Source organism: Monopterus albus, unplaced genomic scaffold (assembly GCF_001952655.1).
Source record: "Monopterus albus unplaced genomic scaffold, M_albus_1.0 scaffold106.1, whole genome shotgun sequence".
Taxonomy (NCBI): domain Eukaryota; kingdom Metazoa; phylum Chordata; class Actinopteri; order Synbranchiformes; family Synbranchidae; genus Monopterus; species Monopterus albus.
In genome coordinates, this window is record NW_018127986.1 from 1,947,146 (window position 1) to 1,959,581 (window position 12,436).

The 12,436-nt window shown below is 40.0% G+C and overlaps 1 protein-coding gene across 2 annotated transcripts in view; it reads left to right on the forward strand.

Moving 5' to 3' along the window:
* Nucleotides 1–12,436, forward strand: part of dlgap4a (discs, large (Drosophila) homolog-associated protein 4a) — an 86,225-nt gene that overhangs the window by 58,317 nt on the left and 15,472 nt on the right. For both annotated transcript variants that reach the window (XM_020610605.1, XM_020610606.1), the window contains exons 2-5: nucleotides 889–2,166; nucleotides 2,997–3,232; nucleotides 4,290–4,437; nucleotides 5,432–5,645. In XM_020610605.1, coding sequence (XP_020466261.1) covers nucleotides 958–2,166; nucleotides 2,997–3,232; nucleotides 4,290–4,437; nucleotides 5,432–5,645 — 1,807 coding nt within the window. In that variant the 5' untranslated portion in view covers nucleotides 889–957. The remainder of the gene's footprint in view (nucleotides 1–888; nucleotides 2,167–2,996; nucleotides 3,233–4,289; nucleotides 4,438–5,431; nucleotides 5,646–12,436) is intronic.

Here is a 12,436-nt window from a genome sequence, read left to right on the forward strand (position 1 = left end):
ATATATAGCTCATTCACATGTATGAGTCACAAAATTGTTCTCCTATGCATTGTCAGCAGAGTTGCTCTAGGTCGTACATCACTGATTTCTTAGACTGAGCCTCTGGCTCTCTGGTTCACACTAAATTGAATAGACTGCCCCTTTCGAGGCCTCTGGCTCTCTGGTTCATACTAAATTGAATAGACTGCCCCTTTCGATGAAAATCATTTGTGGTTAGATACATACAAACTTAAAGACTGATATAATATATTTTTTTTAATCTAATTTAAGACCCAAATACAGTGTATGTGTGTTTTCCTCCAAAATCTGGGGTCCTCTGTACACTTGCTGCTGGTGCTCCTCCTGGTGGTTTGGTGTGTTCATCAACTTCTGTGGGAACTTAATGTAGAAGACAGCAGCTCTGTTCTCCACAGTACTGTCTGTGCTATCCTGTCTCTGTGAAACTCACCACACAACAGAAAGAGTCTTTTATGCCTTGTTTCTAGCTGAGTTTCTGTTCTGTAAATCCAAGGACCCACCAAGATAAACACTGCTAAATGGGCTTTAACTCTAATGTGTTCAATAGTTTTAAGTATGATATGTAGAGCTTCCCCTCTAAGGCCTTCTATTGCATGCAAATGGATGCTATACTGTTATGCACTATTATCTATAATCGCTATAAAGGGACAAACACTGGCATGTGGATATTAAACATTCTTGTGACTATTAAACTTATATAAAAACTGAGTAAACAAAGAAATTAAGTAAAATGTGGCAGGGATATGTCCAGAAGTATTGTTTTATTTGAATACACCTCCACACAACTATCAGAATGTATGCACTAAATAACAGCACCAGTCAGAGACATACATGTTAAATAGATCATTTCTGTATCTTTCTGTGCCGCAGGATGAGCTCCTCAGGTCTGTAAGCCCCTGCTGATTGGAGACATGTTTTAAGGGCGACATCCCGGCCACCATGAAAGGGTTAGGAGCCAACCGCAATCGTCACCTGTCCGACTCATGTGAATCAGCGGGATGCCCACAGAAGCCTCTCTGTCCTTTGGCCTCCGACCCTCATGGCTCTTTTCTACTGAGCCCCACTATAAACCACTATGGCACTTTGGACCCCCATCTCCACCAGTGCCCCCCCACCAGCTCCACCACCCTGACCCCAGACTGCCTGCTGCCTTTCAGCCAAATGTCCAGCAGTAGCACCTTCCCTCGTCTGCACTTCACCTCCCAGACTGACCAGGTTGACTGCCCCCAGGGCTGTATGGCTGGGGGTGGTGGAGTTGGGCAGGGCAGCAGGGCAGGTACACTATCCACCTCTTTGTCTATGGGTATGGGCTTGGGTCTGGGCCTTACTGGTGCTCCTATAATCACCAGTGGATCAGCCACCATCTCCTCTGCAGCAGCAGCCAAAATGAATCGGTTACCTTCCAACCTTTTGGATCAGCTGGAGAGGCACCTACCCCTGCAGCGTGATGGCTTCAGTACTCTGCAGTTCCACAGAGGACGCATGTCGAAGCAACGCAGTGAGAGTCCAGGCCGCATACGCCACCTGATGCACTCTGTTCAGAAGCTATTTGCCAAGTCCCAGTCCCTGGAAAACTCTGCAATTAAAGGCAGCTTAAATGGACGCTCTGCTGGAGGAATGACTGGCACCACAGGTGCTGGTGAGGATGGTGGTAGACCAACCCGCAGGAGCAAGAGTAAAGACAGGGCTAAAACTGAGGGGCCTAAGCAGAGACCTAGGCCTAATACAATAGGCCTCTGGAGCTCAGAAGATGCCCTGGACAATGACACTACCAAAGCTGGCACTATAGCTGTAGGATACCGCAACCCACTGAGCATGATGACTCTTGGCAGAGCGGTGTCAGACAGTCAGGCTGCTCCCCGACATATTTCACAGGGCTACAACACCATCTCTGCACATACTCTCAAGACTTTGAAAAGCAGCAGTGACCTCAAGTTCCTGGCATGCCCAGCTGCACAGGTAGGATCCAAGGAAGAGGAAGGAAGAACTAAGGAAAGCAAGGATGATACATTGGTGAAGAGGGGCTCCTGGTCCACTCTTACTCTTAGCCAAGCCAGACAAGTGTTGCAGAAGGGCTCTGCTACAGTCAACAGGACCCTGCTTAAATCAAAGTCATGCCACCAAGACCTGGCACAGCAGTTCCTTCAGGTAGGAGGGCCAGTGTGTATTCATCTTCATTATCATTGTAAGTTTGCACACATTTCTATCATTTCTTTTGGATTTGTTGTTTTATTGGAGCAGACGCTTAATCTGTTTATCATGTATACTTCATACTCATTGTTTGCATTCAGTCACATTTATAGATTGTTTCCCACAAATGATGACAATCATCCCCGTCATATTTTCTTTTTTAACCCTCTGATGCACAACCTATTCTACACAACAGCATACTTTTACCTTATATTTACTTGGTAGAATATAACATCTTGCATCAAGTCATTGAGAGACACTCTCTTTCTGTCACTTTAGCAGATTAAGCCCCATAGGTCGGGATATTCTGAGAGGAAGAATACAAAAAAACTTACATTTGTGTTAGGGCAGTCTTGTGACACTGAGTGGAATAATCCACAGTAAAATATGTTCTTACTTTCAAATACATAGGCAAATTCAAGGTTCCTATTAAATTCCATTGAGAATAAATGAGGTAATTTATTGACTTGTGTTGCACATTAACAGGATACTGATCCAAAAATGTTTTTTATTCAAAAATAAAATTAAGTAATATAAAAATAATTGTTTGTGATGTTAAAAGCAAACAGATTGAGGAATTCATTAAATATTTAGTGATAACATACATCACATGCAAAGATGTTAAATCATTTACTCAGGTCACTCTTGACCCATGTTGTGCATCAGAGGGTTAAGCACCATTGCTGCACATGCAAGAATCACACTGTGAAGATTTATATATATAAAAAAAGGAATAAAATCATGCACAGACCAAGTTTCATAACTCTGTATATTTTTTCATAATCCAGGTCCCAGTGGGGGACTGGGCAGGAACTCTGGGTCGTGGCCGGGCCAGAGGAACTGAGATCCCCTGTCGAAGGATGCGCAGTGGCAGCTATGTGAAAGCTATGGGAGACTTAGGAGACAGCGAAGACTCAGAGGGCAGCCCCAAGCCTTCCCCTAAATCTGCAGCTCGTCGCCAGAGCTACCTGAAAGCCACCCAGCAGTCCCTGAGTGAGCAACAGCCATCACCACCTTCACGCAAGTAAGTGCCACAGCATAGAGAATCAGCTTCATCATGCTGGGATTATGACTTTGATCATCATACTCACTGCCATAGCTGAGTTTGTTCTCTTTTACTTTAATTCATTATACTATAAACAGACACTGAAGGGGTATTTGTTGTTAAAACTGTGGGAAGAAATATTTTTTCATGTCCCCAAAGTTAGTCAGCAGGTGGCAGTATCACGTCACAAATAATTGTCTGGATGTGCAGAGGCTTATTCAAAGCATATCAATAGAAGCCTTCTGTGGAGGTGTAGATGCAGCTTAACAACAGGGGACAAGAAACAATATACAATATTATCTTGATAATATTATATTATCTCAGCTACAAAAAGCAAAAGGAGGTGAAATTTTGTAATGTGCTTTACCCCTACATTCACATGGACAGGCCTCGTTGCTATGGTCTCATACGGGAGGATTATCTGTGGTCTCCTCTGCAAAGTGCATGCTCTATGCAGCACCTGAGGTCAGTGTCACCCATAGGCAGGCAGTGTGGACCCCCCCACCCAGCTCACTTACCCTATAACACAACTACCCACTGCCTTTTTTGTCTAACCCTCCCATAACTTTTCCGCTTTGCCCCACATTCCCTCTCTTACCATGCAGGTCCCCTCAGTAATGTGTACTTTACTCGTACCTGCTCCCTCACGTCCTGATTTCCCAACATGCAAATATCCATGGAAATCACTCCACCACAAACTGCTGCTTAGTGCACATACATTTTCACTAACGGCTGGTGCCAAAAGGGCAAGCCAGAACAGAGGAAATCAAAAAACATTCATCGTTGAATCAGAAAACACATTTATAAAGTCAAATTTAACTGGTTTACTCATAAATCATTGTTTCCTCTGTGCTTCCTTTACACCCTAGCACATATCACTGTCCAGACATCTCAATTGTATTTAATTTTAAAATACCCAGGGGAACATTTTGGAGTGTAATCTAAAGTTTCCCCTGGATATCATCAATTAAACACAGCCCTCACTTATTCCGGTCTATGATTTCTAAGAGGCTGCTTATTATATTCACTTCCACAGCTCCCTGCCATCCCTTAAAGAACTGTCGACTAATCGAAGTCTTGACAACTTAGACTGTCTGGTGAGCCCATTGGAGGACTCTGCACACCATAGGAACAGTGATTTCAGTCAGTGCTCTAGCATACTGGGCAGAGGCTCAGGCACTCAGGTATGTCTACTGCCTTATCAGATGTGTTGCTATTACAGTGGCTAATCAGTAGTTTAGTTGTTTTCTCATGTGTGTCTGTGATCCACCAACATTTCTATGACAAATATGTATTTTTCTGGGTATAATAAAAAATATTCATACCCACAGTATATATATATATATTCAGCCTAGGTTGAAACTACTGACAGAGAATGTTTAAACGTATGTAATGTCTGCTGAGACTGCTGAAATAACCAAGCCACGAATAGAATAGAAAATATGCTTGAGCATGTTTGTAGAATATCAATATGGTACATATGCCTCAGGATAAACCTGAAGGAGCTTGCTGTACATCTTCATCAGCAGCAATGCAGAATCACACCGTTTATAGAGCTGTCATGGTGTCAGTCTGCACAAGTTCATGAGAACTTTTAACATCCACCAGTGACTTAAGGATTCACTTTTCTTTAAGGTGACAGGTAAGTCAACCAGAATGAAACATGTGTTGATGGTAAATTAATACATTTGGAGTCATCTGATTTTGTGGGATTATATTTTGTACCACTTGTGACATTTTCATATTTGTTACTAGAATTGGAAACATAAAAATAACTACTACTGGTCATTTCGGCCTCTTTTTGCATTGTGTGATCAAACATTTCAGATCAGCAGATGTCACCGCTTATTCCCTTCATACAGTGACAGTACAAATCACTGCAACAAAGAAAATACTGAAACAAATCTATTTTGAGTAATTCATACAATACAGTGGGAAATATTTTTACACCAGCCCTGAACCAAGAACTAAACCTGGTCATCATTAGTATTGGCTTTAATGGTCATTAGTACATTCACCCTATCCCCAACATCTTGAGTCACAGGTATGAGCAGTGGTGAAAAGTAACTGTGTAACTTTTACTTAAAGTAAAAAAAAAAAGCATAGCTCTCTGAGTGAATGCATGTGTCTCAGTCTGCCCTCTACCCTCAGCGTGTGAGTATGCACATGTTCTTTCAGGTATGCGGGCAGGGTTGGGGACACTCCTTACCGTACTGTGAGAGAGAATCGCAGGCAGTGGAGGCTCTGGATCTGCCTGCGCCTAGGTGCTTCCGGTCACGCAGCCACAGCTACCTGCGGGCCATCCAGGCGGGTTGTTCCCAGGATGAAGATACAGCCTCTGTGGACTCAGAGTCCCCACCACCCACCACTACAGGCTACAGCGCAGATACCAGTGAGTACCAGCGACAGGATAAGGTGGCATACAGTAGAGCTGCTGAGGATAGTATTCAGTTTTTAAAGTATTAGTTTAAAGGGAGAAACTACATGACTGTCATCCACATCATCACAGTTATCATCTCTTTACTTAGTTATTTACTGTACATCACTGACAGGCAGCCATATTAATATTTTGCACAACCAGAATCAGAATCAGAATCAGAATTATCTTTAATTGCCAAGTATGCTTGAACATATAGGAATCTGACTCTGGTTCAGAGGCCTTCAATGTGTTGTAAGGCAACAGGCATAGAAAGTAACAATAAGAATAAAAATAAAAAGCAGCAATAAAAATGAGAATAAGAATAAACAGTGTGTGCATTCAAATGGGAAATGTGTGCAATCAAAAATGGGAAAGGAATGAGAGGAAAAGAGAGCAAGGTTTTAGAAATAAATAACAGCTTTTATGAATAACAACAGGTACAAATATTTCTCCACAAGGATCAGATTTATTTTGACTTATTAACAAGGTTGTGTCTTGGTGAAATTGGTGAAAGTCCTTGATAAAATATTACGACTGCAATAAGGAGAATAGCAGAATATGTGAAAGAACTGACTGTTGTGAACACAGTAAGTGGTAGTGCTGCACCAAATCGGACATCCCACTGACCAATGAGAAAGCAAACAATTTTTCATGTGAACTGCAGAACGTAAAACTACTGTCACTACATTTTGTAGATATTTTCAGTGTGTAATACATTGTTCACTAGAAAAGGTTCCACTGGACCAGAATGTTTAGCAGTTTATAACAAAAACAGTGATGACACACATCAGTGTTTAAAATTTTGACATAATTTACAACCATCAGCCCTTGTCAGAAAGGGTTTATTTCTAGGGCACTAAGTGTAATAATGGCCCCACTAGGCATTACTGTGTCATAGATGACATACAATGCAGTTTTAGTTTTTGTTTAAAAACATTTTGTGAACGGTTACATAATGTAAATGCTGCAATATGAAATTAAAGTGAGTCATATTTTACTGTTTTGTGTTTAAAAGAAATTCAAGAGGCCTACGTTAATATATTTTTGCCCACAGTCCAATCAAGCAATGAGTAGCTACTTCAAGTAATTGTCAGAGATTTCTTGAATCCCTGCAGTGTTGAAGTGAAGTACCAATATTTTGGATATGTTTTATAAATATTCACTGTGCATGTTGTGAATGCATGAATTAAATTTCCTGAGTGTTATGTTTTCTTATCATTGAATAAAATGGCCTGAATGAGTTTTAACTAAAAAAGAATATGGCAGAATTTGTGAGACTTAAAAATCTAACATATGCCTGATGTTAAACATTTTATCAGCTCATAGTTATAAGAAATTATTTAAGATGACCAAAACATATTGATTGAACATAACAGCGTAACCCAATGATAAAGACAGTCATCGCTTCTAAGGTAGTCATATCAGTGTTACAGTTGGTGCACCCCAGGGCCCGTCATAGTTGATACTGGACCTCACTGATACAAAAATCAGATAAATCTGCAATTAATCTAATTTTGCTGACTCAAATTATATGGTGTTATCCTGTGGCTGTGGGGGCCCTTGGGCAGTGTCAGTCACAAGCAGTTTTTGTTTAGGGCTGGGGTTGTATTTACTATATTGAATATATTTATTGCCACAGAGAATGTTAATACGATGAGGTAGATAACTGACTTTATTTTATAATAACAGAAATAGCTCCGTTTTTAAAGGAGAGTGTCACAGTGGATCCAATATGTGATTATTTTTTATGTCTAGACTAGTCTGGTCTATCGTTCCACCAGAATCAGACTAAATGAAACGCACCTATCCAGTAACACATTCACAAATAACGTTAGATGAAGATTTCCACCAATCACCTTCGTGTTCGATGACATCGAGAACCAGAACCGTCCATTCATGTGCAAAGAGCAGTAAACGCATCCAATGTGGACTCCAATCCTCGTCGTCAAGGGCGTGTACTAGCTACAAGTCTTTTCTTCGCGGCGTCGTTGTGTATCTTACGGCAGGACTCCCTAGATCGACCGCATCTTGTCTGCATTTCATGAATGAACAGAAAATAAGGATTTTCGAGTCGCCCACGATACAGTAAGGCTTTTGTCACCCTTTTTCTCGACTCAGCGTTAATGTTCCGACTGTCAGTTGTTGTCGATACGATAGCATCAACGAGCTAAAGTGAGCTAATCGTATGGTAGGTTAGCTAGCTAACGTGGATGAAGAAAGGGGATGAAACCGTAATGAGAATTGTTAGAAAAGAGGCGAGGTTGGTGGACAGCAACGTGGCTGCTATGGTCAGAATGGTCGTAATAGGCTGCCGGTAGCCTTTTCTTGGCTCGCTTATACCTCACCTACACAATTCCTGTGGCTAACATCTTCTAATGTTAAATACCCTGTGCGGTAATACACCGTAATAAGCCTTTACTGGCTAGTATCACAGGCTAACTGTAGCAGAGATGTCATGGGCAGATGGGTAACCGGCTAGTTCGGCTAACCAAACCTCTGTCATTTTTAATACATAAAATAGTATAACATATTAATAGCATAATGCCACAGTAGTAACGTGACACTGTGTAGCATTTAAGACTTTACCAAATTGTTTGATTTAGATACTACTGACAAAGTTTATTCATTAAGAGGTAAAAAGAACCCCTGGATTTCTCTGTCAAGGTGCATTTCTTCAACTCGCGCAGACATAGAGTATTTAAATTGCCTTACCGATGATCTTTTGGGTTAACATTGGCTGTTGAACTGAGACAAATTCAGTTTATACGATTCTTTTCTCACACCCCAGACTCAACATGTGACAGTGATGCGAGCTCAGAGGCATGGAGGAAATTATGAATCACGTTAAGCTTCTCAGTAGTTTATCTACAAAGTCAAAGCTGACAGTGGGTGATAGTGTTACTGCCGAGGATGAAATCTCTGTACCGCAGATTGTTTTACAGTATGTCTCCTGAACCGGTCAGAGAGTACCTTTTGAAGTGTACCACGCTGTTTTTAATGGAAGAAGATAATATTAAACTTATTCTGTAAATTATAATCCTGTTTTGAACAACATGCAGTGTGAGTAGATCCAGTTAGTGTCTTGAATCCTGCCTCTAGTGCAGAGGATATTTTGGCACACAGTGTTATGTGCCATTTTTATTCAGTAGACATTTACCACATTTTAAGATCTGAGGATACAATCAATAATTTATGAGCTTCCTTCCCTGTATAGTGCTTTGCAGGACAACAGAATAAGTTAGGACACTTTGTTGGGCTTTTATAAGAACCACCTGACTCAAGAAGGATGTACACACAAACGGAATGTAACATAAGAGTGAAACTCTAAGCATAGCATTACCCGTGTCCCTTTTCTGTGCTCACAGACACTATTGTTGTTACGATGTAACAATTGTTTATATTGGTTGGGAGACTTAAGCCATTCTTTTTAACTTTCAGTGTTCAAAATGCTTCAAACAGACTGTGGGGTATCATTAGACAAATTGGCTTTGAAGCTTCATTGTAGCCACAAGGCGTGTTCATTGTATCCAGCAGATCACACAAGTTATTGTGTGTCTGTATATTGCCATGGATAGACTGTGAGTCATCCCCTAGTGTTATTGATGAGGTCATCTCATTTCTTGACTGAACAGGTGAAGCAACTGTGGTTTCACAGTAAGGTCAACAGTAGACAGGCTTCCTGATGATGAGGCTGCATACTAAAGGCCTAAACAGGTTTGACAGCTGGTAAAACAGTACTCTTGGAATATGTAGACACTTTAGAGTAAGACACATTTTAAAAATTTGTCATTTAATAGTTGATCAGTCGATGAGTATGTCAGCAGCTGTTTTGATAAGAGATGAATTGTTAAGGACAGTTTTTAAGCAAAAAAAGTCAGATAGTCACTTCTTCCAGATCCTCAGTGATGAGGATTTTCTCTTTCTTTGTTTTGTGTGATGGTAAATGTAATATCTTTACTCTTTAAGCAGTGGTTGGACAGCATCCACTTTGACAGTATCATCGTAGGAGTTGTGATTTTTTTTTTTTTTTTTGCCATTTTCAGCCGATTTATTGAGACTTGGCAAGACAATTGTTAGTTGCAATTTGTTTTTTCATCATATGTTTACCATGTAGTTTGATTTTGCATGTCCAGAGCACATCGTCACATCTGTACTGATGTTGGCAAAATCCTTGTCATTTATTGATCTTTATTATTCCTGGAAGGTTTGACTTGAGAGACACTTGCCATGTGGTGTACATCAGCTGATTAGCCTACAACCCAGACTGCTGCTCTAGTGCAGCGGGTCAGACTAAGGACCACAGGACGTCTTAAGGATATCAGCATATACAGCAGATAAAAATGCACAAAGGGTGGACTACATTATTTAGATTTGTCTGAATCTGAATGACTGTTCTCAAGGCAAGTTATTCTATGCTTTTTATTTAAAATGTTTATATTACGTTCACTTTATATACTAGTCACATTAGGAAGCAATGAAAGGCAAATTGCTTGACTGTTAATCGAATAATAGATGTTTTTAGAACTTTTGCTTTTGGTGTTGTCAATCTTTGGTCTATGTAGTGTGTAAGTGGTTTACTGTACTTTTTCCTATCACCATGTCAGCATTGTAAACTTAATGGCAGTCTGTCTTTTTATCTCAACACAGAGTCCTTACTGCCATGGTGTCCATCAGCCCTGCTCTGTGATTTAATGCCTTTTGACTTATACCCTTAATCTCGTTTCTCTTATTCATGAAGCCATTGTGGAAAACAGGAAGTCTGCAGTGAAAACCAATACTTTGTTGATGAATATAAATCATAACACACCAGTAATAAGCAGCAGCAGTGAGAATCAGATGGTGTGAATTAATTGTTTTCATTTATGCAGTGACCAACATTTGCAAAAAACAAATAACATAAAAAACTGCAGTATACAGTATGTTGCAACTCTGGTAGCAGCAAAAGATCTATTGGTGTTCATCGCCAGAGGAATTGGCTTTCTTGAAGCTTACAGTCATCTATAACGACATATAGATTCTAAACTACTGATCTGAAATCACTGTTTATGCACTATGTTTGCAATTTCAGCAGTTTTCTTAGGTATAATACGAAAATAATTCTTTGAAGTCTGCATTGCCCCAGCTGACATGAGATTGATTCTTTGGCTAAGAAAAAGATTAAGTGGCAACCTTTTCAGTTAGTTTAGCACAGGCCAGTGTTCGAATCATATTTGCTTTTGCAGTATTGCACTGAATGATGCTTCTTGTGTGCTTAACCTGTGTGTTAGAAGGCATGCTCAGCCATGTGTCCTGCGGTCTGATCCTTCAGTCTATGACTCCTGCAGTCTGTCAGCCTGCCATACTACCTTATAACAAGACTAGTAATCCTGGAGCTTCTGCTTCCACCTCTCCTCTTAGTTCTTGGCCCACATCCAGAGTTTCACAAAGCTTCATCCACAATAAGTTAGTGTTTATAAGGCTCGATGTGTACTTTGCTTATGTTATATTGAGCTTGGTGCTTCACTCTGCAGTCTAATTAACACACTCAAGTGCAAGTCAAACACTCAGGAATGAGTTGAGCTGTAATCCAGATTTCTTAAATCCTAAAACCAGAATATCAAACTGTGTCACCTAAAATGTAAAAAGAGCTAGTCCTGCTTGTTTTGTTTAATGGTGCTTATGGCGGCAGCCCTGAAAGTTGTCAGCCATGTGCTCTGAGGTTTTAGCCTGCTGCGGAGGGCCCATTAGTGGTCATCTGATAGCTCTCAGATAGACAACCCTGCTGATGGAACCAGGGGACCCTCAGTCAGAAGATGTTTCATAAGTGAAACAATTTAGCAGGCTAAACATTTGCTGATCATAGTGGTATTGATAGCATTGTGATTGATCTTGTTAAAAGAAAACACTTGGGCTCCTCGAGTAAGTACTTTGTAGACAGCTGCTGTCCTCCTAACTTCCCTCATTTGAAAATGTAAAAATTAAAAATAGATTTTCTTCAGATTCACTCTGTAGCTTAGCTGGCATGTCCTCAAAACTTAGGAATGACAGTTTAAGAAGTTTTTTTAATCAGTTGGCCATGAGATCAGTAATTATTGATTGATTGATTGATTGATTGATTCTTTCAAACATGCAGAACAGAACAAATGAACAAATGGCAACAACACACATAATTGCACATATCTAACCAATGCTAATCCAAAATCAGTTTGCCTACACATATTACATGTTTGAATGGAGTAGGAAGAAGTCAGACTTATCCAGTCCTACCCCATGACATCATATTATACAAAAATTAATGCTTCATTGGCTGCAAGCAGTATCTCTACATTAATAAACAGAGTATTTCCTTAATGCCTTCTCGAATAATCTTATTCTTGCATATATCTTGTATAACACATACATTTATATTTATGTTTAAACTCCTCAATTCTAGTACTATTTTTCATGTCCACAGTTAAATTATTCCATAATTTGACCCCACTTATAGAAATACAAAATCTTTTTTTGGTTGTACGTATAGCATGAACCCTTAAATTTAAGTGACCCCTTAAGTTATATCCCCCTTCCCTTTCACCAAATAACTTTAGGATTCCACCAGGTAATAAGTCGTTCCTGGCTTTATACATAAACACAGCAGTCTTATATTCCACTAAATCAAAGAATTTTAACAATTTAGACTGTATGAAAGCTACATTGGTGTGATCCCTGTACCCCATCTTATGCACAACTCTTATCGCTCTCTTCTGTAATATGTACAATGGTTGAAGTGAACTCCTGTATGTATT